The following is a 23,109-nucleotide window of genomic DNA, read 5'->3' as shown; positions in this document are numbered from 1 at the left end:
AGTGAGACTCTGTCTTAAAAAATAAAATGGACTGGGGATCTGGCTCTGGGTTCAATCCCTGGTACCAAAACATACACACACACACACACCCCAAAACTAAACAAAATACAAAATGCAACCTACTGCAATTATATTTCAAAGCCAACATTTTTTACTTGACACACTTAAACTGTACTATGTTTTTTGTTTGTTTTTTGCGGGAGCGTACTGGGGACTGAGCTCATGGGCACTTGACTGCTGAGCCATATTCCCAGCTCTATTTTGTATTTTATTTAGAGACAGGGTCTCAAGTGAGTTGCTTAGCATTTCACTTTTGCTGAGGCTGGCTTTGAACTCTCAATCCTCTTGCCTCAGTCTCCGGAGGCACTGGGATTACAGGCATGTGCCACCATGCCTGGCTATATAATGTGTTTTTTAACTCTAGGGGGCAGGAGAAGGAATGGGTGACAACTGGACAGTGACAAGATGACTGGGATAATTTTTAAGGTTGCCAGAAGCCCCCTGAAGGAGAGAAGAGTGGGGAGAACAGAAAAAGAAAACCAGTAGTGGCAGCCAGGGCAATCTCGAGGGGAAGTGGGCTGACTTACCTGCTGGGCCAGAGCCAGGCCTGAAACTAATGCAGAGACTAGGGACAAAGCTACAACCTTCCACTGACACATGCTTTGAAATCAGGATCTCCTGTGAACATTTCCTTCAAGTCTCCCTGTGTATTGCTCTCCTGACCTGAAAGGGGAAGCCATGAATTTCCATTTATGTTGTTTCCAAGATTTATTTTCACCACCCTGACTTTGCACTAACCCTTCTTCCAGCCATCAAGGTTATATTTTAGACCAGAAGCCATTTGGGATAGAGACAGAGCACCCAAAGTCACACTGAAGATTCAGTGTCATCCATTCCTGTGGCTTCCAACAATTGCCCTTCAAATCATTCCTAGAATCTACGTCTACATTTCTTTTCTTTTCTTTCTTTTTTTTTTTTTTTTTTTGTACCAGGGATTGAACCCAGGGGTGCTTAACCACTGAGCAACATCCCAGCCCCTTTTATTTATTTATTTATTCATTTATTTTTTTGCGGTGCTGGGGATTTGAACCCAGGGCCTTGTGCTGGTGAGGCAAGCACTTTACCAACTGAGCTACATCCCCAGCCCTATTTATTTATTTTTATTTTGAGATAGGGTCACACTAAGTTGCTGAGGCTGATCTTGAACTTGTGATCCTCCTGCTGATCCAACTAGAATGACAGGCATGCACCACTGCACCCAGATCCAACCTCCCTATTGTGACTCAAACCCTGGAAACTTCTCTGGTGTCTCCTTTCATCTGTTCTCTCATTACCAAGGCAGGCCTCAAGTAGTCACCTGCATCACTTTGCAATGTGGATTATGGAAGGAGCCTTAGACAAGGGACTCCCAGTGGTGGCATAGGATTTACTCAGTTAAATCACTGGGTGGGAGGAGTGGGACTAGATTCTTTGTGCCCTGACACCCTGTCAGTGGCTCTCATTGACATCTTTTTTTATTTTAGTTTTTGGTAGTGCTGGGGATTGAACCCAGGGCCTTGTGCTTGACATGCAAGCACTCTACAAGCTGAGCTATATCCCCAGCCCTCATTGACATCTTTCTGTGTATGAATATACTCCTCTACTCAAAACCTTGCAATCCAACCCCTCACCCAGCCATCTGAGCCTCTGCCTTTTCCCTAATTTGCCCACAATCTACTTCCTAGGCTTTCATTCTGCTCCTTCCTGACACAGATAAGAGCTAACATTTACTGAGCATTTAGCATGTTCCAGGCGCTGTTCTAAAACGCTTTACTTGTATTAACTTCCTTAATTCTCACAAACCTAGGATGGAGGGTACTATTATTATTCCTATGTTACAGAGGAGGCAACTGAGGCAGAGAACTTTCCCTGAGCCTGAAATCTCCGCCCTCCCCTTGCTTCTGTTCTCTCCATCCCTACCCTGCCCAGCACTGTTCAGATTCTGACTTTTCCAGCATCTCTCCTCTGACCATCCCCAGCAGCCAACTGTGTCTCCCCTCCTCTTAGCCAGAACACACATTGTCCCTTTGTCCTGACCTCTTGGCCATTGGTCTAACCTACCCTATGGTAGTTCTCTTGGGGCTGAGTCCCATTCCCCAGCAGTCTGAGTTGCTCCTTAGTTGACAGTGACTAAGTCTCAGATGTGCCTTTGCTATGCAGGTACCTCCTCGGTTCCTGGTCCACAGCATTCTCCTGTCTCCTTTCTAATACCTAGCTTCTTCTCTCTCCCCAGCATCTCCCACCCAGGAGACCCTGGTTCAAGCACAACGTTGAGGACCAATGCACTGCAGGGGTCAGGTGGACAGGCTCACAGAAGAGACATCTCTGGGCTGGGGAGATAGCTCAGCTGGTAGAGTGCTTGCCTCGCAAGCACAAGGCCCTGAGTTCGATCCCCAGTACTGCAAAAAAAAAAAAAAAAAAAAAAAAAAAGACATCTCACCTGGATCTTTCAGGGTCAAGCTAAGGGAACTTTGAGGGTGGCAAAGAGGAGACTTGCCTCCAGGCTGGGGAGTAACTTTCCCTGACTATACAGATAATCCCATATACTACCACCACTTCTCCCTACCTCTAACAAAAGCCTGACATTCACCAAAACAAGCCTGAGGCCTGTAATCATTTGACCCTTTAAGAAGGAGATTCTTTCTCCTCTTTTCCAATGTCCCCTTCATTGCTTAAAGAAGACTACTCTCCACTTCTGAATTTCCTTCTTCCTCTTCTGTCTTCCCAGGATTTTCTACCTGCCTCACTGGATCATTTTACTTTTCAAAAACTCCCTGGCCCCTTAAATTGCTGACCTGGGTATTAGAGTTTAATCTCAGTCCTACCATTGACTAGCTGTGTTACTCTGGGCAGGTTACTTTCCCGTTCTGGGTTTCAACGTTCCTATCTCTAAAAGGAGGCAGCTGGGCCAGATGGTCAGCGAGGCCTTGCTGAGTCTCCTGGTTCATTCTCCCCTGTGCAGTCCTGTACTTCTGGCCTCCCCTCCAGGCTTCCCCTCTACGTCCTCTCCCGCGGGAGGCTGCCCTGGCCCAGGAGAGCTGTGGCTCTGGCTCCCACTCCTGTCTCAGTCACCAGTCTTGGGCCTCCTCTCCAGCTTTGGCCCCAGCTCCATGTGGCCTGTCTGAGAGGCTGGCCCCAAGCCCGGCGGCAACTCCACATTTCTCTGTTTTTCCTTTTTTTTCTCTCTTTCCCGGAGTTAACAAGAAGCAGATGTGGCGCAGGATGGTTGGAGAGGTGGGGGAGGAAGGGGGAGGCTGGACCGCCAGTCAGACAGGGGGAAGGGAGGGGAGTGAGCAGGGGAGGGAGGAGGCTGGCCCGCCCCACAGTCACTCTGCCTCTGCACAGCCACAGGGGCAAAGCCTTGTCACCCCCCATCCCCCCAGGATCCGGTCATCAGGGAAAAGAACTGGGAGACCAGAAGAGGGCCAGCTGGGGTGAGGGGGCGGAGGCCCAGAAAGCAGTATCTGAGAGGAGCAGGGACCAGGCACAGGAGGCCAGGGGCCCAGAGAACAGACTCCCCTCAGAAGTGGAGAAGAGGAGAAGAGGAGAGCGGAAGGAACTGAGGGAGGGACAGACGTGAGTTTGAGGAAAGAGGAGGGGGAGAGGGGTCAGGCCCAGCAGCCAAGGAGGAGGCGTGTGGCTGGGGGCTGCCAGCAGGAAGCTGGGGACAGGACTGGCCTGGAGTGCTGTCCCCTGGAGGAGCAGCATCCCCCAGAGCCAGGCAAAAGCGCCAGTGGACAGGCCAGGATGTGCCTCTGAGGGCCACCACGGAGCACCCCACCATGGCCCCCGGCACACTCTGGAGCTGCTACCTCTGCTGCCTGCTGACTGCTGCCGCGGGGGCTGCCAGCTACCCTCCTCGAGGTTACAGCCTCTATACAGGGGGTGGTGGCGCCCTCAGCCCTGGAGGGCCCCAGGCCCAGAATGCTCCCCGGCCTGCCAGCCGCCACAGGTAAGGGTCTGGGTCCCAGCTCAGGACTGGAGGTGGGTGGGAAGGCAGGCTGAAGGTGGGTATGCTGGCCACCCTCCCTGGCACCCACCATGCAGGGCAGAGAGTAAGCCCATCCATCAGTGGCCTCTCACATGCCCACCTTCTGGAGGGCCTTTCTAGGGTCTGGGTGACCTGAAGAGGACGAGTTCCCACCTCTTCCCCATGGGGACCTACAGTTTGGTGCCCAGATAAACTATCCTGAGGGGCATGAGCCAGGCATTTCTGCCAGCTGTCTGCTATATGCCAGCCCTAGATCCTCAGCAGATCTTTTGTCCCTTTCTAGGGCTTCCTTGGCCCCATCCAGTAATCTATAATTCTGACACCACTCCTGGTCTGCCTCACTTCAGCCGGCCGCAGAGCAGAGGCCGGCATGAGGCATGAACAGCCCGAGTGCACCGGAGCAAGCCCCAGGGGACCAAGTTCATCAATGGCTTTTTCTGTACTTAACCCTGAGCCACACTTGCCCCTGTCCTCTCCCCTGAGGTGTGGTTGGAAGAGCCACATCCAGGGAATCATCTGGCTGGCTGGCTCACACAGCCTGACAAGCTAGGGTTTGAGACAGGGCCAGAAAGGGACACAAATGACTATGTGAATTCGGAGGTTCCCCAGGACCCCACAGTCATGAAGAGTGACATCTCTGCAGCTGTGGGTTTCCATCCTGTGCCTCTCCCCATCTTGAAAAGTCTTTATCTGCACTGGCTACACAGGAAAGCGTGGGGGGCTGCCCCTGCCAAAACTCTGTCTCTCACTGGTCTCCAAGGGCCCTACATCTCTGACTCCGTCAGTCCTCTGATAGTCCCTGGGTCCTCCTCTGGGTATGTGTTTCTGGTCCTTGGGCCCAGGTAGGGTTGTGCCTACAGGAACTGGTGTGCCTATGTGGTGACCCGGACAGTGAGCTGTGTCCTTGAAGATGGAGTGGAGACCTTCGTCAAACCAGACTATCAGCCCTGTGGCTGGGGCCAGCCCCAGTGTCCCCGCAGCATCATGTAAGCCTCCAGTGCTGAGGAATGAGCACTTGGTGGGAGGTGGGCAAAGGCAGAAGGCAGGTGGCTGTTGGGGAGTTTGTGAAAAGCACTTAGCAAGGGGCAGGACAGAGCTTTGGTCCGAGCCATTTCAAAGAGATGCGGGGGCAATAGCTTGACTGGTGGGATACTACAGGAGCATTGCCCTAAGTTGCCAACATCCTGGTCCTCTCTGACACACAGGTCATCCTCAAGGAGAGGAGCTTAAGGTCCCAGCATGGGGCAAGGGGAAGAAGAGCAGGGATTTGGCCCTTGGCCAAAAAGCTGACAGCTGTCAACTGAGCAAGGCCACATGCTAGCCAGAAAGGGACATCCAGCCTAAGGGAAAGGGCTTACCCACCAGCAGCTGCCCAGGGTCACTGACAGCACAGGGAGAATACAGAGGGCTCTCTCTGCTTTTGCCAGGTACCGCAGCTTCCTCCGCCCTCGCTACCGTGTGGCCTACAAGACAGTGACAGATATGGAGTGGAGATGCTGTCAAGGGTATGCAGGCGATGACTGTGGGGAAGGTCCTGCCCCAGCACTGGGCCCTGTACCCTCCACACCACACCCCCGGCCCCGGCCTGCCCGTCCCAACCTCTCTGGCTCCAGTGCTGGCAGCCACCTCAGTGGACTAGGGGGAGAAGGTGAGTGTGGGAGTTGTGGGCAGGAGCAATGGGAGAGAATCGTTGGGGGGAAATGTGGGGCCAAGCTGCTGGCAGAAAACTTCTGCGCTCTAAGTCAGAGAAGAGAGGGGCAGAAGGCAGTTAATGAGATCCTTGAGATGATTTCATATGTCTGTGTGTGTGTGTGTGTGTGAGAGAGAGAGAGAGAGAGAGAGAGACAGAGAGACAGAGAGACAGAGAGACAGACACAGAGACAGAGAAAGGCAGAAAGACGTGCAGACCAGAGGAAAAGGCAGAGAGAGAATGTGCTCACACACGCCCACATGTGGCCAAGATCCTTCCTAGTTAGGAACAACTGAGGGAGGAAGGGGGAATTCCTTTGAGAAGCTGTCCCTGGGGAAGTCATCTGAGACTACAAGTCCTAGCATGCACTGCACCTGACTACAGGTCCCAGGCACCCTCCATGGCCTCTGGAGACTGCAGGTCCCAGAATGCAGCAGTCTTCGTGGGGTGTGTGTGTGTGTGTGTGTGTGTGTCTGGGCACACCGGATGTACTGACTTTTCCGGCCAAAGAGATAGCAGTACCATAATTATGGAAACAGAAACTTCTAGCTAACTCTCTGGCCATCCAGTCAGAGCCTGGCAGGCTTGCCACGGAGCCTCTTGTTTGTTCCAGTGATATTGTAGGGAAGTGCCCAGTCATCACTACAGTGTGGTGTCCAAAGCACCTCCCCCACAGTCCCATTTTGTGTCTTTTGACAGCCCTATGAGGGAGGACAGATAATGTCATTCTCATTTGCTAGATAAAGAAACAATTCCAAAATGTTAATGATACTGCTGTTTACCGGTGATGAGTTCTGCTCCCTCTCTCTAATGCTGAAGTTTGAACACTAGAGAAGCACGCCAAGGCAAGCATATCAAGCAGGTTTTATTTAAAAGTAATAATACAGACTTCTCCTAGGAGGGAGAAGGGGGCCATGGCTGATGTTCTAAAGTCCCAAGAAGTGAGCGCACCCTACATCTTTCATAGGTTAAAGTCTCTTTTGTTCTCCAGTTCTCTCCCTGCTTATCTCTCCTTCCTGCCTACCTGACTAGGCCTGGTTTTGCAGGTGAGATGTAAAAAGTGAAGAGCAGATGGGGCAGGGGGAGAGCCAAAGTGATTCAGCCAGGCAAGGGCCCAGGAGGCATTAATTAGCAGCTCTGATAAGGGCAGGTAAATTTGGTAATGGATGGGCTCTGGAGATCCTTGACATCCATTCTCCCAGGGGCAGTCTCCAACTTCCAGAGGCAGATGCTTTCATGGCCTCCATTTCCTGCATTTGACCCGATCCCCTATTTCTACAATAACTGCCTGTCCCTGATTCTGGCTTCATTAAGAGACACCGAAAAAGTGGAAAGGACCTGGGCTGGTGGTAAGACAGATGATCTGGATTTGAAATTTGGCATTACCATTTATTAAACCTGTAATCTGTGGCCAGTTACCTAATATCTCTGGTCATCTGTTTCCCAATCCATCCAAGAGGAAGAGTTCATAGTATCTGCCCAGGGAAGAAGTTGCAAGGGGATAGAGCCATGTTTCAAATTTGGCCTGTACATTCAGTGAATGGAGTTTTCTTTCTTCTCTTCTTGCCTGAATTACCTAAAGAAGAGGGAGAGTTGGCTAGGCCTCTGACCTATGCTGGAGCTAGGGTGAGCAGGGCCTAGAAGGTAGGCCCTGAGTTTTGAGGCTCTCTGCCCTCTGCTTTCCCCTGTCTTCAGGTCCTGGAGAGTCAGAGAAGGTGCAGCAGCTGGAGGAGCAGGTGCAGAGCCTGACCAAGGAGCTACAAGGCCTTCGGGGAGTCCTGCAGGGACTGAGTGGGCGCCTGGCAGAAGATGTGCAGAGGGCCGTGGAGACAGCCTTTAATGGACGGCAGCAGCCAGCAGATGCAGCTGCCCGCCCTGGTGTGCATGAAACACTCAACGAGATCCAGCACCAGCTGCAGCTCCTGGACAATCGCGTCTCCACCCACGACCAGGAACTGGGCCACCTCAATAACCATCACAGTGGTGGCAGTGGCGGAGGCAGTAGGGCCCCAGCCCCGGTCCCAGCCCCTCCTGGTCCCAGTGAGGAGCTTCTACGGCAGCTGGAGCGGCGGCTGCAAGAGTCTTGCTCTGTGTGCCTGGCTGGGCTGGCTGGCTTCCGCCAGCAGCAGCAGGAGGACAGGGAGCGGCTACGGGCACTGGAGAAGCTACTGGCCTCTGTGGAGGAGCGGCAGCGGCAGCTCACAGGGCCTTCCACGGGCCGCCGGCCCCCTCAGGAATGCTGCCCCCCAGAGCTGGGCCGACGACTGACAGAGCTGGAGCGGAGGCTGGATGTAGTGGCCGGCTCAGTGACAGTGCTGAGTGGGCGGAGAGGCACTGAGCTGGGAGGAGCTACTGGGCAGGGGGGACACCCCCCAGGATACACCAGCTTAGCCTCCCGCCTCTCTCGCTTGGAGGACCGCTTCAACTCCACCCTGGGTCCCTCAGAGGAGCAGGAGGAAGGCGGGCCTGGAGGTCCTAGGGGACTGGGCCTCTGGCTGCCTGCTGCCCAGGGCCGGCTAGAGAGGCTGGAGGGGCTGCTAGCCAATGTGAGTGGAGACCTGGGTGGGCGTCTGGATCTGCTGGAAGAGCAGGTGGCAGGGGCTGTGCAGGCATGTGGGCAGCTCTGCTCTGGAGCTACTGGGGATCAGGACTCTCAGGTCAGTGAGATCCTCAGTGCCTTGGAGCGCAGGGTCCTGGACAGTGAGAGCCAGCTTCGGCTGATGGGCTCAGGCCTGCACAAGGTGGGAGCAGTAGGGGAGGCCCAGCAGACCATACTGGAGGAACTGCAAGGGATTGTGGGCCAGCTCCAGGAACGTGTGGATGCACAGGAGAAGACAACTACAGAACTGACGCTACAACTGAATCTCACGGTGGCACAGCTGAACCAGCTGAAGGGTCTGCTGCAGGCCCGTGAGGACGAGGGCTGTGGGGCCTGTGGTGGTGTCCAAGAAGAGCTGGGCCGCCTACGGGATGGTGTGGAGCGTTGCTCCTGTCCCCTGTTACCTCCACGGGGTCCTGGGGCTGGTCCGGGTGTTGGGGGACCAAGCCGTGGGCCTCTAGATGGTTTCAGCGTGTTTGGGGGCAGCTCTGGCTCTGCCCTGCAGGCCCTGCAAGGAGAGCTCTCTGAGGTCATTCTCACCTTCAGCTCCCTCAATGACTCATTGCATGAGCTCCAGACCACTGTGGAGGGACAGGGAGCTGATCTGGCTGACCTGGGGGCCACCAAGGACAGCATCATCTCTGAGATTAACAGATTGCAACAAGAGGCCACAGAGCATGCTACAGAGAGTGAGGAGCGCTTCCGAGGTCTAGAGGAGGGACAGGCACAGGCTGGCCAGTGCCCAAGTCTGGAGGGGCGATTGGGCCGTCTTGAGGGAGTCTGTGAGCGTTTGGACACTGTGGCAGGGGGACTGCAGGGCCTGCGTGAGGGCCTTTCCAGACACGTGGCTGGGCTCTGGGCTGGGCTACGGGAAACCAACAGCACCAGCCAAATGCAGGCAGCCCTGCTAGAGAAGCTGCTGGGGGGTCAGGCAGGCCTGGGCCGACGGTTAGGTGCCCTTAACAGCTCCCTGCTGCTCCTAGAGGACCGTCTGCAACAGATCAGCCTGAGGGACCTCACTGGTAAGGGGCAAGGGGAGGCATGGAGAGACCCTTTCCAAGCCCTTTCCTTCTCTCCCAACCCACGATAACCCAGGCTTGATCTCACCTACCTTCTCCTTGTTCTACCCAACATAAATTACAGCCCAAACCGTTGTACCAGGGCTCACAGTGTGTCCACAGAGATGATGCAAGGTCCTAGCTCCCTGACCTCCCCCTGGCTGCTCGGATAGGTCTGTGGGTGAAGGTGGCATGTTGCTCTGCCAGCATCCAGCACGGGCAGTAAGGGCCCCTCTCCCCATCATCCTGCAAGTCCTGCCTATTTTCACCCATCTCCCATCCATAGAACCACCTTCCTTGTCCGTTGAGCACTCCCTTTAGGACTCTCCTTCAACTTAGTTTTGTCTCCATAGGGCCTTCTGGTGAGGCTGGGCCTCCAGGGCCTCCTGGTATACAGGGACCCCCAGGTCCTGTTGGACCTCCAGGACTTCCAGGCAAGGACGGACCAAAGGGGCCTATTGGGCCACCAGGTATGTGGGCTGAGAGCTTTGCTGGAGTTAGGGTTGCCATTCCCTAGGCAGCCCTCAGTTTGACATTACGTTCTGAGCTCGACAAAGGGGACAGGGATAAGAAATATGGGACCCCCAATGACTGACAGTAGATAGAGGAAAGTGACTAGGAGCTGGGACAGTGCCTGCATTTGGATATGTTGGTCCCACTCAGACTAAAGCTGAGCCTACACGGACCATCTGGGTTGTGGAAGAAAGTCTGGGGGCAAGGGCTCATGGCCAAACAACTGAACAGAATGGACCCTACCTATTCCTCTTCTTTTCTTTTTTGGTACCAGAGATTGAACCCAGGGTCACTTAACCACTGAGCCACATCCCAGCCCCCTTTTAAAATATTTTATTTAGAGACAGGGTCTCACTGAGTTGCTGAGGCTGGCTTTGAATTTGCGATTCTTCTACTTAGCCTCCGCAGTGGCTGGGATTGCAAGCGTGGGCTACTATACCTGGCTATTCCTCCATTTCTTGATCCCCCCATTCCTCCTTTGAAATCCACATAGGACCCAAAATGGCAGAAAAGGCACAGCAGATGTTTGCTGAGTGACTTTATGAGAGCTGCTCTCCTTCTCACTCCTCCCTTTCCTCTTTCCACAGGTCCCCAAGGTGAACAGGGTAAGTTCCTCTCATTTAGATGCTGGAGGGAGAACTAAATTCTGGCTGGAGGCTGGAAGCCCTCAGGCAGCCCTGGATGGAGATCCCCTGGGGAAAGGGAGCCAGCTCTGGCTGAACATCCACTCTAACACCCACCCTACCCCATGCAGGAGTGGAGGGGGCACCAGCAGTCTCTGTGCCCCGGGTGGCATTTTCAGCTGCCCTGAGTTTGCCCCGGTCTGAACCAGGCACAGTCCCCTTTGACAGAGTCCTGCTCAATGATGGTGGTTACTATGACCCAGTGACAGGTAAGCCATGGAGGAGCCGAGTTGAGCTTTTGGGGAAATGCAGGAGGTTGGGCAGTGATATCTTCTCATTCTTATTCCTTGATACAAGGCCAATCTTTTCACACTGACTTGGGGAGACCCCTACTCTTTCCTTAATTTTTTTCTCACCACAGTTGGGGTTGGGGTGGGGGGTGGGGAAGGGAGGAGTCATTCATTCCATTCATGGTCCTTGGGGCCTGCTCTTGCTCAGAAACCATTCACTGGGCTACAGTAGTGAACACGCCACCAAATTCCTAGTGAAATAGAGGTGAAAAGACCCAGCAGGTCCCTCCTTAGCCCAGGAGGCTAGGCTCTGTGAGTCCTTCTTGGCCATTGTCTTCACTCCTAACTGCTATGCTTGTCCCCAGGTGTATTCACCGCACCACTGTCCGGACGCTACTTGCTGAGCGCAGTCCTGACTGGGCACCGGCATGAGAAAGTGGAGGCAGTGCTGTCACGTTCTAACCTGGGCGTGGCCCGCATAGACTCTGGTGGCTACGAGCCTGAGGGCCTGGAGAACAAGCCGGTGGCAGAGAGCCAGCCCAGCCCGGGTGCTCTGGGAGTCTTCAGCCTCATCCTGCCGCTGCAGGCTGGGGACACGGTCTGCATCGACCTGGTCATGGGGCAGCTAGCGCACTCGGAGGAGCCACTCACCATCTTCAGCGGAGCACTGCTCTACGGTGACCAGGAGCTTGAACAAGCGTAGGCGGGACTGGCCTTACAGCCAGAATGGTCTACACTAGCCTCAGGGCCAGCGGGGGCATGGGATCCGGGGACGCCCCGCCTGGGTCGGGGCGCTGTCCGGACACCCAGCCTTCGGCGATCAGCCGCTCCCGGCCCCACCGAGAGAGATACAGACGCCCACGGAGACCTCTCCCCACGCCGGGTGCACTCCGGCTCGGGAACTTCGGTGTCCCTTTGCCCAGACTTAGACTGATCACTGTCCCTTCCAGAATGCCCTCCAGGACCCGGACTGCGGTGGAGGAGCCGATCCTCGCACCCTTTGCTCCCTCAACCGGCGCTCTAGGCAGAATGCCTGGCTCCAGGGCTCTGCCCAGTGGGCTCCCGCCCATAGTGCCATCCTAAATAATTCAGGAATAAAGACCCTTGTTTTTTTCTACAAAAACATTACTTTTCTGCTCCAGTACGTGCTCAGGGGTAGATAAGAACACATGGGACGCCAGGAGACAGAGGCCTGCGGAGGGGACCCCAGGCCAGCTCGGTCCAGCTCGGGTGGCTCCTCCCGCCGTAGAGCGGGAGGCGCGGGCCGCCAGGTGAGCCAGTCTCTTGGGGCCCCAGCCAGCACGTCCTCCTGGTCATGCCTGTTCCCCCGACGTCCGCGAGAGGTCGCTGGGCCAGAGACCTTGGAGCAGCCGGGCCGCGTTCGTCACGTGACGCCCGCCGTCATCTTAGCTCGGGGTGGCGAAGGCTGGGCGCAGGTGGGAAGTGCGGGGCCTCGGGGGCGGGGTGGTGGCCAAGAGCGAGTGGAGGCTGGGGCTGTGAGCACAGGGGTCCGGTGGCAGGTCCCGGCTCCAAGGGTCGTCCAGGGTGGGGAGCCAGAGCTGCGGGTGCAGGGCAGGGCGGGGCGAGTGGCGCGTTACTAGTGCCTTTCGCGTTGCATTCCTGGGATTGCCTCGCTGCACTCTATTTGCACCGGCTCTGAGTCTGCCAAGTAAGGAAACTGAGGGCGAGAAGTGGGAGGAGGTGCCATCTGCAGGCCAGGGCACCTGCACCCCTCCCGGCTGCACCTGTCCGCAGGCGGTTCCCTGGAGGAGGAGCCCGGCACGAGGAGGTGGAGCCAGGGCAGCCCCTGGGAGCCCGACACCCTTCTCCAGGATAAGAGGCAGATTCTGACAGGAACCCCAGCAGCCCCACAGGCAGAAAGTTCTGGGCGCAGCCTCATGGAGGAGAAGCAAATTCTGTGCGTGGGGTTGGTGGTGCTGGACATCATCAATGTGGTGGACAAGTACCCGGAGGAGGACACGGATAGCAGGTAGAGGCGCCCAGGCCCCTCAGAGACCCCACGGGCTGGTGCAGCTCCACGTTGTGCCCGGCGGCCAAGGTTACAGGGTGCTGAGCCAGGAACCCCGCAGTGATGCGGGTGAGCGTCCAATCTCGAGAGCCAGCGCCCTCTGTCAGGGAAGCCTGGGGTCTCTCAGGAGAGAGGAGAGAATGGAGGACTTTCAAAGTAAGATCCAGCCTTTGTATAATGGTTTGTTAGCCAGTTCCCATCTCAACCGTGGGACTGTGTCAGGCATCAGGATCCCCATTTTACTGATAAGCAAGTAGAGACTGAAGGATGAAGTGATTTGCCGGAGAGAGCGCAGATAGGCCAGTTTCCTTTTTATTTTTTAACTCCAAACCTATGCACTTGCCTCTCACCAAATTTACTTCTAATTTATTTGCCACACACGATTCCCAACTATTTCTTAAAAAGATATAAGGTCCCTTATAGTGAAAGGTATGTGCAGTTAGATTGTTCAAGAACATCTTTACTTTTTTTTTTTTTTTCTTTTTCTTTTTTGCAGTGCTGGGGATTGAACCCAGGGCCTTGTGCTTGCAAAGCAAGCACTCTACCAACTGAGTTATTTCCCCAGCCCATATTTACTCTTTACTCTTTTTTAAAAAAATATTTTTAGTTGTAGATGGACACAAAACCTTTGTTTTATTCCATAACTTGTTTAATGTGGTGCTGAGGTTCAAACCCAGAATCCAGTGCCTCACATGTGCTAGGCAAGCGATCTACCATTGAGCTACAACTCCAGCCTTGACCTTTACTGTTGATAAGAGCCACTGTCATGCCACTGAAGTGTTTCTGTGGGGTGGAACACTGGCTTTCTCTTGGCACAACCTACCACTCCAAGCAATGAGAATTGCTCATTAGCTATTGGTTGTCTCAGCCAAGAACTCAATGAAATGCAGTTCAAGGCTGAACTCTGGCAAGACATGAAACTCTGGACAGCCACGAGGCTGGCCGACGGGGAGATCAGGTCTGACTTTGTGTCCACAGAGCACTGTCACATACCCTGTTTCATACTTTCTCTGGGAACTGTGTAAGCACAAGTCAAATCCTTCTTATACATGAGGAAACTGAAGACCTGGAGAAATTCAATGATTTTTATCAGGCCCCGTATTTACTAAGTGGCAGAGCAGCGATTACAATTCATGTCTCCTAGCTCCAAGTCTAATGCTCTTGTCCTTTGCCATTTCCTGTCTTTCTTGTCCCTTTGCTGCCTCTCATCTCATGGAGTTAACCCTCTGCTTTGGGCTGCTGTGTTTGCCAGAGGTTTGGAGTCCCTTGCCAGAGTGCAGAGACAGTGGGAAAGCGACACTGGATGTGCTGCTACATAGCCCTAACTCACCTACCAAGGTAGAACCAGCCCCAGGACCCAGTGCTCAGTGAGGAGCTAGGCTTACTCTCAGGAGAACATGCAAATTCCAACACTGCGGTTTCTCTAAGGACTGTGTCAGGACTAAGGAGAACTCAGGGTGCCTCACTCTGCGATACCTGAATTTTTGTTCTCTTTAAACTTGATGTTGTGGGAGGTCAGGAGAAGGAGGACCTCCTAGCTTCCAAACTGATGAGGCAGGTTTGGAAAGTGAATCCTATGGGAGGTGCCTCTGTAAGAGCCCCTTTCCTTGTTTTCTGGGCTTCTTGCCCTCTGGGTGTGCCTCCCTCCCCCACAGTGCTATTTCCCTGTAGCCTAGCTCCTAGACTCTGCTGGGCCTTTTAGAAGAGCAAACCTGAGTTGGACCCATTCCTTTGTGGGCATCAGAACTCTGCCTTCCCAGAGACTCAGGATGTGGAATTCAGCCAGACCCTTGAAGAGTGGCGTTTTCCAGGGTCTATGTCAAGGAGAACCTTCCAAAAAGTATCTTCATGTCTGCTGAGCAGCTCCACACAGGAGTATCAGTGAGACATTGAAGGATTGTTCAGGGTGACATCCTGCACCCCTTCTTAGAAACCTCATTGATTCTTGGTCCTAACTGCTTTTTGTTTCAAACTACAGGGTGAATAGTAGTGGTTTTGGAGTTGGGAAACCTGGGGTTTAATGTCAGCTTTACCATTAATTATTGGTACAATCTTTAGCAAGTCCCATCCCTCTAAGCTCTTCCTTTCTTTTCTTGAAAACTTTCCTAAAGCACATGGTTTGACGAATCTTTGACCCTTTACAAATTTGTATCCTCTTTTCCTCATGGGATCATATTCCCTTGAAGGGAACTTCAAAGTTTTGTGTACAAATGTACCTTAGCCCCCAAATTCTAGTTCTGTTATTTCTCTTAATTAGTGGTTATCTGATACTTGCTTCTCTTATGGTAAACCACCATAGTCATCATCATTACTTGGAACTGACACAATGGAAATAATAGCCCACACTGTTTGCCTCTCAGTATTTTTGGAGCATAAACGAGAAATCGTTAAAATGCTTTGTGTCTAAATGTGTAAGTTATCATTTTTGTTGTTAGTGATAGAAGCTCTTCAGGTGTATCTTGTTACTTTCCTTTTGATAGATTTTCAGCAAAGATGGAGAAAAACTGGTCTGTACTCAATAATCTTTTGAACTTTTGACACAGTAGTTCACCTACTTTTCTCTTGTGGTGCTGGGGATGGAACCAGGACCTCTTGCATGCAGGCAAGCCATATCCCCAGCCCATACACACTTCCTAAGAGATCGCAGCATGGGGTTTGCTCTCCTGCCTTGCTCATTTCATTTGATAAATCTTTGTTTTATCACTGAAGTTGACTCTCCTGAGATAGGAGTAGATAGCAAATGTGATCCCTTTGGGAGGGGCCCTAGGAGTTGATCTGGTCATCAAGGTGGAAGCTGAAAGGATGGCCCCTTGGGAGCAACTCTGACTGGGGGGAAAGGGGTCATTGTGACCAAAAAGAGGACCCAGAGTTAGTGCTGGAGCCCAGTGAGTGCTTTCCTGATGCCCTAAGATCAGGTAGAAGAATCAAAAGTATATGTTTTGAGCTTGAATGTAACAGGCTACAGGGACAGACCTGGCTCACAGCCAAGCCCCTTCCCTTGGCTGAGCCTGGGCTGCCTGGATGCTCTCTGAGGACACTCCCTGGCCCTTGCATTCTACAGGGATCTGTAGTTTGCTCTGCTTCTCCCAGGACCAGCTTCCTGGTATTGTAGGGACCTGCCTTGTTCCTTTCAGGTGTCTCTCCCAGAGATGGCAACGTGGAGGCAACGCGTCCAACTCCTGCACCGTCCTTTCCCTGCTCGGAGCCCCCTGTGCCTTCATGGGCTCGCTGGCCTCTGGCCCTGTTGCCGAGTGAGTGCAGGAGGGAGCCCTACTGGTGGACACTTGCCTTCAGGGTGTGGACAGAAGGGTGCCTGGACCCTGAGTGGGGAGGGTGGTAGAAGAAATGAATGGTGGCCAACAGAAATGGGTGGGAGTGGACACAGTGGAGTCCCAGACTCTGAGACCTGTCTGAGGTAGCCTGTTGGCCATTCGGTTGTTAATGCTGCTCCCATGAAGGTTTCTTTTCCACAGCTTGCAGCAAAGCCTGCCTAGGCCTCCTTACCTTTTGCTTCCTTCCTTGCTTCCTGCACACTGCGATGGATTTCCCTTTGCCCTTCTCCAGGCCTTTATCCTGGCTGTGCTCATGGCAGAAGGCAGTTAGGGACATACTGTACCCACGCTCCTCAGAGACATCCAGCACCCATGATCCCAGAGTCCAGGCCTACAGTTTATCTCCCTGTTGAAAGGCAGGGCCATTGTTCATGTCCTTGTAGTTCACTGAAGTAGCAAGGGTGCTCTGCTTGGGACATCCCAAAGCCACGTGCTAGAGTTGGGCCCAGAACCTGTGCCTCCCAGCCCACTGTGGAGGCTGCAGCCCATAAGTGGCCCACACGCTTTCTCCATGTTGACTGCTACAAGGACCCAAGAGCCCTTTGACCTCTGGCACTGCCGACTCAGCAAGTACATATCGGGAAGTGAGGCCCACACTTTGCCCACTGTGGGCACGGGGCAGACTGCCAGGTTGCTGGTCTGTGAAGCACTGCCCTTTGAACCTTGGTTTGAAGGGGCTGTTGCCAGAGCCCAATCACCTGAGCCACAGCCAAACTCCTTGCCTCAAAGAACTGGCACAAAGCAAGGAGGGGGAGAGAAGCTGCCCTGGAGATGGGACAGAGGGACTTGGCACCAAGGGCTGGTCACTTGTTAACCCTCTTGAATTAGTTCCTTCCCTCCTAGCTGGAGGCAAAACTGTGGCTCTTGCTTAGGATGGTGGCGTCTCCTTTATGAAGCAATCATGCTGGTTGTTGGGCCATTCAGAATTCACCTCACATGCCCAACAAATATTTAATGAGCACCTACTGTATACCAGGCACTGGGTGCAAAAAGTTATTTGGTACATCAAACCATATTTACTTTGGGAAAACTACTATTTAAAGTGTCCTTGAGTTGTAAGTCGAGGAGTGATACCCTCATTTGGTACCCACAACTCTGTCTTGTCCAACTTTGGTGTTGCTGAGAGTCAGTGAGAAAACCCAAAATGGCACTAGATTGCTGGGCATATCTACCAGCTCTTGAGCACACAATAGTGTGATTCTGAGAAGGCTCTCAAAGGGTGAAGCTGGGCTCCTAGTTCTCTGGTGCAGTCTTCTTGAGGGGATGTTCCTGGGCTCACTCTGCTTGGAAGGTATTCTGGGAAATTGTCCTGAGCCAGGCCCATACTGCAGGGGCCTCAGGCACTTGGAGCCAGCTCATTTCCCAGGGAGGGGTGAACCTGGCTTTGAGAGGACAGGGTAGTGAGCAGGCCCACCAAGGCAGCACCAATTCCTGGCTGGGCACTATGGAAGCCAGTGTAGAATTGAGAGGAATTACGGGAGGACTGGAAGGAACTCCAAAGAGAGGAGCTCCATGGGGGTGATCATGCAGAGAGCAGCTGGGGGGTCCAAAGTATCACCTTGGTGATTAATAATTAATTCTGCCTAGGCCTAGCCCTTGCTTGAGAAAGGCCACAAGGCCCACACCTGCTTGACTCAAACAGGATACGGGTTCTAGACCTCATCTACCCCCCATCTAGCTTTATGAGCAGGAGCAACTCTTTCTAACCCAAATTGTACTGGAAGGCGGAGTCAAGAATTAACGAGTTTGCTCTAGTCAGGACCTAAAAGAATGTCCCTTTGTGTTTCTCTCTCTGAGCTCCAGGCTCTGCACCCTGTCTCTGGCCCCCTTGCACAGCCTATAGCAAAACTGGGATTCTCAATTCTCTCCCAGCCCCCTCTGCTCACACCTTGCTTTTCAGGGTCCCTTAGTGGCCCTGCCAGCTGCCCTCCAGTCCCCCAAACCCTTGCCGAACTGCACCTCCCCTGGGTTACTCCACCCTGGCAGTTTTGTCCTGGATGACCTCCGTCGCTATTCTGTGGATCTACGCTACACGGTCTCTCAGACCATGGGCTCCATCCCCATCTCCACCGTCATCATCAACGAGACCAGTGGTAGCCGCACCATCCTCCACGCCTACAGGTTTGTACACCTGTCTGTGCTTTGCCAGATGCCGCTGCTGTCACTAAACATCCAGGACAGGACCCTTCTTCTCTCGTAGGCCGGTGTACTCCAGCACCCCTTTCCCACTCCTGTGGGAGGTCCAGGCCACATATGGGCTCTAATCTGTGTCTCCTTGCCCTTTTTCTGGCTCGGGCTCCACCCCAAGCTTCCTGGTGGCTGACTTCAGGCGGCGGGGCATAGATGTGTCTCATGTGGCCTGGCAGAGCAGAGGGGATACCCCGTGCTCTTGCTGCATCGTCAACAACTCCTGTGGCTCCCGTACCATTGTGCTCTACGACACGTAAGGCCCCCTGGCCTCACCCCACCACAACCCACCAATCAGTTCCCTCACTCACTACTGGGAGCATCCCAGCTGCCTCCCAATGTCTTCTCTGAACCAGAAATTGTCCCCCTATCAAACTGTTCAGTGATTTTGGAATTGTTTTCAATTAGGGGAGAAGTGAGGTGGGAAGGGGTGGGTTCTGCTCTGCCTGGTAACTTGGCCTTGGTCAACACCAATGATGGGCAGCAGACCTGTACAAAATGTAATTGATGATGTGATTCTTTCCAAATTAGCCAATCAACAGCTTTGGTGTGAGTGTGGGGAAATTTTTCCCAGGACAGAGGGTGGGAGATGCGAGTCAACCCAAGTTATACCAACTGGGATAGGGGACCCAGATTTCCAGAGTCAGCCCCAGGGTTGCCAGCCTTAGCATGGCAACAAGAGCTGGGTTCTGTGTGTTCAGAAGGGATGAGGCCCCCAAAATTCCCAGCATGATGAAACCCAACACACCATACACCATTTGCAGGTATTGCTAATGGAGAAGGAAGGGAAACATTGGGTCAGCAGATCAGGACCATGTGATGTGGTGGTAAACTTGGGGGCATCTCTCCCATGTCCCACTGTCCTCAGGAGAGGTCCTGTGGGCCTTGACATTCTTTTCCTTCCAGATTCCTTCCTGAAGAACCCCAGAGGTTTACTGAGAACATAGTATGTGCCAGGAGCTGTTAGGGCTGGAAGGGCCCAAGCCCAGCTGCCCTGGGGTTCAGACTTTCTACTGTCTAGCATGACCACTGGACTTGGGGATGGGGAAATCATGTCAAGACAGACTTTATAATCCTTGGGGTCTGTGTCCCAGAGTGAGTTGGCACACATACGTGCTAGAGGTGACCTTCAGATGGGGCAATCCTTGTCATCTGCCCATTAAGCAACAATCTGAAGCAACTTTGATCAAGGACACAATATGGGACCCACAAGAAGGGAGAGGAGGAGTTTTGAGGAGAAATGTTTATTGTCCACTGGCCTCTACCCAGGTATATTCACACATATATCTCCAGCTGCAGCAGGCCTATGAGGTTGGGGGTTTCAATCCCATGGAGAGATGGGGAAGCAGCCTCAGAAAGGCCCCAGGTCATACAGCTAGTGAGGTGGATCAAGGATTCAGTCTCAGAACATAGAGGGAGGGCATCAGCTGGGTGTAGGTCTCTGGTCAAGGACCTCAAGGAAGGTTGAGATAGACCCCTTACTTGGTCTCGACATGTAAGCCAGCCAAACATTAACTTTTCCTCAAGTGCCTACTTTGATCTCAGGGTTCCAACAGGAAGCTGCTAAACCCAGGATAAGGTGCTCTGGGTATTATGAGCAAATTCCCAATGCTAAAGCACCAAAACTAAGTAGGACTAGAGCTAGCTCCTAGCAGGGTGGCCCTAGGCTTTGGGGTTCACTTAGAGAGTGCTTTGGTGGGAGCTGTGTGCTGCCAAGGGGGATTCTGGGAAGTATAGTCCCTGGCACTCTTAGAGCATTCTGGGAGATGGGGCTCCAGAGCACACAGCCAGCCCCTTGGCACATGTTGTAGTTAGACAGTATTATAGCATCAGACTCAGAAAGGGCACTCAGCAAACTGGTTCAGGGCTTATCCCAGAGCTGAACTCAAGAACCCTGTGTTTCTTAGCATCCTGCTATACCATTGGAAGTGCTAGTAAGCACAGGGCCCCAGCAGTCAGTCAGAGATCATGACCCTGGCTGACTCACCGTGCCCTTTCTTCTCTATTCTTTCCATCCTGTGACACAGGAACCTACCAGATGTGTCTGCTAAGGACTTTGAGAAGGTCGACCTGACCCGGTTCAAGTGGATCCATATTGAGGCAAGTGCTGCCTTACCTGTGTTTCTAGGGGTTCAAACTGCCAGGCCCCTCCACATGTTCTGCCTCCTTCTTGGGTTCTTTGAACTATAAATTATCTTAGAAATAAATGAATCCACCCTCCACATCCCCTCTCCATTATTCCTGTCTTTCAGGTGAGAAGAATAAAGCCCAGAAGGACTGGGTGAGAGAGGCACAGTTGTGGGTGAGAGAGGTTCCAGGAAATGGCAGTAGTTTTTGTGTTATAGTAGCATTGCCTCCTCCAGCTCTACCTCTGGCAGGAGGCTGGCTGCTTAGGGCTTACCTGCTTTACCTCTGAAGAAGCAAGAATGTGAGGGCCTACCCAGGTCTCAAATAAAGAGAACTAGAACCTTCACTCCAGGGGAGAAGTTTTGAAGCCTGGGTGAAAGGAAAACTCCTGAGTTCTAGTCCTTTCCCAGTCATTTAACTTATTGCAGGTCCTTCAGAAAGTCTCTTATTCTATAGTCTTCACAACTGTGAAATGGGAGCTAGTCAGTAAGAGCTCCAAGATCTATGGCAGCCCTAGAATTTTGTAACTTAGGATGGGGTTCCAGCTCAGCTTCCCCTAGCCCTTTTCCCTCCTCAAGTTCCAGCAGGGTGGAAGAATGAGCTAGATTGGCCAGACACTGCCTGAGCTGCCCTGTCCTGTCCCAGGGCAGGAATGTATCAGAGCAGGTAAAGATGCTGCAGCGGATAGAACAGCACAATGCCAGGCAGCCTTCTGAGCAGAAGATCCGGGTGTCCGTGGAGATAGAGAAGCCCCGGGAGGAGCTGTTCCAGCTGTTTGGCTATGGAGAGATGGTGAGTGCCCCCGCAGCCCCTCCTTGCCACATCCAGCTAACTCAGTTCTTAAAAGGAGCCAGAGAGGCTGCTAGCCTGCCTACCAGACTCAAAATGGCAGCTCTGAGGTGGCAATGTTGGAAGGTGGCCAAGTTCCAATTTTAGTTTCTACAGTGGCCAAGAAGTAAGATTTTTCTACCTCGAATGAGCGCACAGGAATAAGTGTGCCCAGGGGGTTTGCTCAAGGCCTAGAAAACCACAGGCATCTCCTCTTTGGGTCTGCTATCTTTTTCTCTGCAAAATGAGGGAACTGAACTATTCTCTGGTTTCAAGCCTCTTCCAACTCTGGGGTGTGAGTGGCAGGTTGTGGAAGCCACTAGAATTGAGGGGAAGGTGGGAGGAAGACTTACACAACTGGGTAGAGCCTGGTACAAATGGAATTTAGGTAATAATCCCAGCATCATAACCAAAGCTGGTTGGAGATGTCTAGCTTTTGGTCCTCAGTCTTGGTGTGTAATTTAAAAATAGGAATACCTGAGCGCCACTCCTTCGTTTTTCATTTAATTGGTAAGAGTAGAACCAGCTTCTGTTTTTTTTTTTGTTGTTGTTGTTTTATCAAAACTATTTCTGGAGATTCTGTTGTATACTTAGTGTTGGATTTCTAGAAAGCCTATTGCTTTGTTTTACAGATGAAGAAACTGGCTCTAGAGGACATAATGGTGTGGAGAAAACAAAACAAAACTGCTCCTGAGAGCCAGGGTGGTTTGACTGAGCAGGATAGATTTCACCCCAAGATGGCGGTCCAGGGTTTCCAATTCACTGATCCTAGAACAAATAGACAGGGTTTTGCTGTCACAATTCATAAGACTGTAGTCTAAAATGTTTTAAACAAGCATAAAAATATGTTCCTATGGGACAGCGAGATGTCATGTTGGAGATTTATGTAGCCATGTTGGGGGACTCATGCTATAACCCGAGAGCCATACACAGAACTTGTGTCGGTAAGTGACTAGAGTTAGAGGTGGCTGCCAGCTTCTCTTCCACTGCCCACAGGTGTTTGTCAGCAAAGATGTGGCCAAGCACCTGGGATTCCAGTCAGCAGTGGAAGCCCTGAAGGGCTTGTATGGTCGTGTGAAGAAAGGGTGAGTGGGGAAGCCAGAGGGATCCTAGGGAGTTGGGCGGAGCCTAGACTCCAAGGGTCTGCCCTGACAGGTCTGGGGTGGGCCAACCTTCATCTGAGTGGAAGTCTTACAGGGCCACCCTTATCTGTGCCTGGGCTGAGGAGGGTGCTGATGCCCTGGGCCCTGATGGCCAGCTGCTCCATTCGGATGCCTTCCCACCACCCCGGGTAGTGGACACTCTAGGGGCTGGCGATACCTTCAATGCCTCTGTCATCTTCAGCCTCTCCAAGGGTAAGTACTCCAGCCAGAGGGGGCAGGGCTGAGTCCTGCCCCTGTGCAGAACACCAGGATGATCCTGCTATTATCCCTCCTCCAGGCAAGAGCATGCAGGAGGCACTGAGATTTGGCTGCCAGGTGGCTGGCAAGAAGTGTGGTCTGCAGGGGTTTGATGGCATCGTGTGAGAGCCATGTGGCAGGAGACACCAGCTCACCCCTCCCTAGAAGGCTGGCATCACTGGCTACCACTGTCTTCTCCCTTCTGTCCAGCCTGGCATCCAGGCTGCCTTGTACCCAGGCAAATGTGGGCTGTGAGAAGGACTCTGCCTGGGTCCTGTGTCCTTTGTCTCTTCCTCTCCCCATATCTCCCCCTGCAGAGCCTCAGAGCAAATAAATCTTCCCCCGAGCCAGTTTCCTCTGGCCATCTATTTGTCCTTCTTTTAAATTTGTTTTTGTTTTTGTT

The 23,109-nt window shown here is 52.9% G+C and overlaps 2 protein-coding genes across 9 annotated transcripts; both read left to right on the top strand.

The window, feature by feature from the left end:
• The first annotated feature begins 3,364 nt into the window (after positions 1 to 3,364).
• On the top strand, positions 3,365 to 11,920 carry Emilin1 (elastin microfibril interfacer 1). Of its 2 annotated transcripts, none has more exons than XM_047523507.1 (8): positions 3,365 to 3,991; positions 4,891 to 5,016; positions 5,458 to 5,678; positions 7,416 to 9,341; positions 9,731 to 9,847; positions 10,478 to 10,495; positions 10,645 to 10,782; positions 11,169 to 11,920. In XM_047523507.1, the coding sequence occupies exons 1-8, from the start codon at positions 3,822 to 3,824 to the stop codon at positions 11,504 to 11,506; spliced, it is 3,054 nt and encodes a 1,017-aa protein (XP_047379463.1). In that variant the 5' UTR covers positions 3,365 to 3,821; the 3' UTR covers positions 11,507 to 11,920. The 2 variants fall into 2 exon arrangements, with proteins under 2 accessions (XP_047379463.1, XP_047379464.1); XM_047523508.1 differs by having other exon boundaries at positions 3,892 to 3,991; positions 4,873 to 5,016.
• Positions 11,921 to 12,331: 411 nt separating this feature from the next.
• Khk (ketohexokinase) lies at positions 12,332 to 23,057 on the top strand. Of its 7 annotated transcripts, none has more exons than XM_047522941.1 (9): positions 12,332 to 12,793; positions 15,967 to 16,083; positions 18,065 to 18,285; positions 18,473 to 18,607; positions 20,379 to 20,451; positions 21,124 to 21,270; positions 22,303 to 22,391; positions 22,462 to 22,661; positions 22,747 to 23,057. In XM_047522941.1, exons 2-9 carry the CDS (start codon positions 15,982 to 15,984, stop codon positions 22,830 to 22,832), a joined length of 1,053 nt encoding a protein of 350 aa, XP_047378897.1. In that variant the 5' UTR covers positions 12,332 to 12,793; positions 15,967 to 15,981; the 3' UTR covers positions 22,833 to 23,057. The 7 variants fall into 7 exon arrangements, with proteins under 7 accessions (XP_047378897.1, XP_047378896.1, XP_047378900.1 ...); XM_047522940.1 differs by having other exon boundaries at positions 12,336 to 12,793; positions 18,151 to 18,285; XM_047522942.1 differs by having other exon boundaries at positions 12,350 to 12,793; positions 18,151 to 18,285; positions 22,504 to 22,661.
• The last annotated feature ends 52 nt before the right edge of the window (positions 23,058 to 23,109 follow it).

Source organism: Sciurus carolinensis, chromosome 13 (genome assembly GCF_902686445.1).
Source record: "Sciurus carolinensis chromosome 13, mSciCar1.2, whole genome shotgun sequence".
Lineage (NCBI taxonomy): Eukaryota > Metazoa > Chordata > Mammalia > Rodentia > Sciuridae > Sciurus > Sciurus carolinensis.
The sequence above is the reverse complement of the archived record's forward strand: the minus strand, read 5'-3'. Positions and strand labels throughout refer to the sequence as shown.

What these genes read in the sequence shown, in the direction of transcription:
- Khk (XM_047522940.1), top strand. Translation starts at nt 12,702, where the DNA reads ATGGAGGAGAAGCAAATTCTGTGCGTGGGGTTGGTGGTGCTGGACATC. An exon ending in GAGGAGGACACGGATAGCAG is followed by an intron (nt 12,794 to 15,966) that starts GTAGAGGCGCCC and finishes TGTTCCTTTCAG; the next exon opens with GTGTCTCTCCCAGAGATGGC. An exon ending in CATCTTCAGCCTCTCCAAGG is followed by an intron (nt 22,662 to 22,746) that starts GTAAGTACTCCA and finishes TCCCTCCTCCAG; the next exon opens with GCAAGAGCATGCAGGAGGCA.
- Emilin1 (XM_047523507.1), top strand. Translation starts at nt 3,822, where the DNA reads ATGGCCCCCGGCACACTCTGGAGCTGCTACCTCTGCTGCCTGCTGACT. An exon ending in CAGTGTCCCCGCAGCATCAT is followed by an intron (nt 5,017 to 5,457) that starts GTAAGCCTCCAG and finishes TGCTTTTGCCAG; the next exon opens with GTACCGCAGCTTCCTCCGCC. An exon ending in CAGTGGACTAGGGGGAGAAG is followed by an intron (nt 5,679 to 7,415) that starts GTGAGTGTGGGA and finishes CCCTGTCTTCAG; the next exon opens with GTCCTGGAGAGTCAGAGAAG.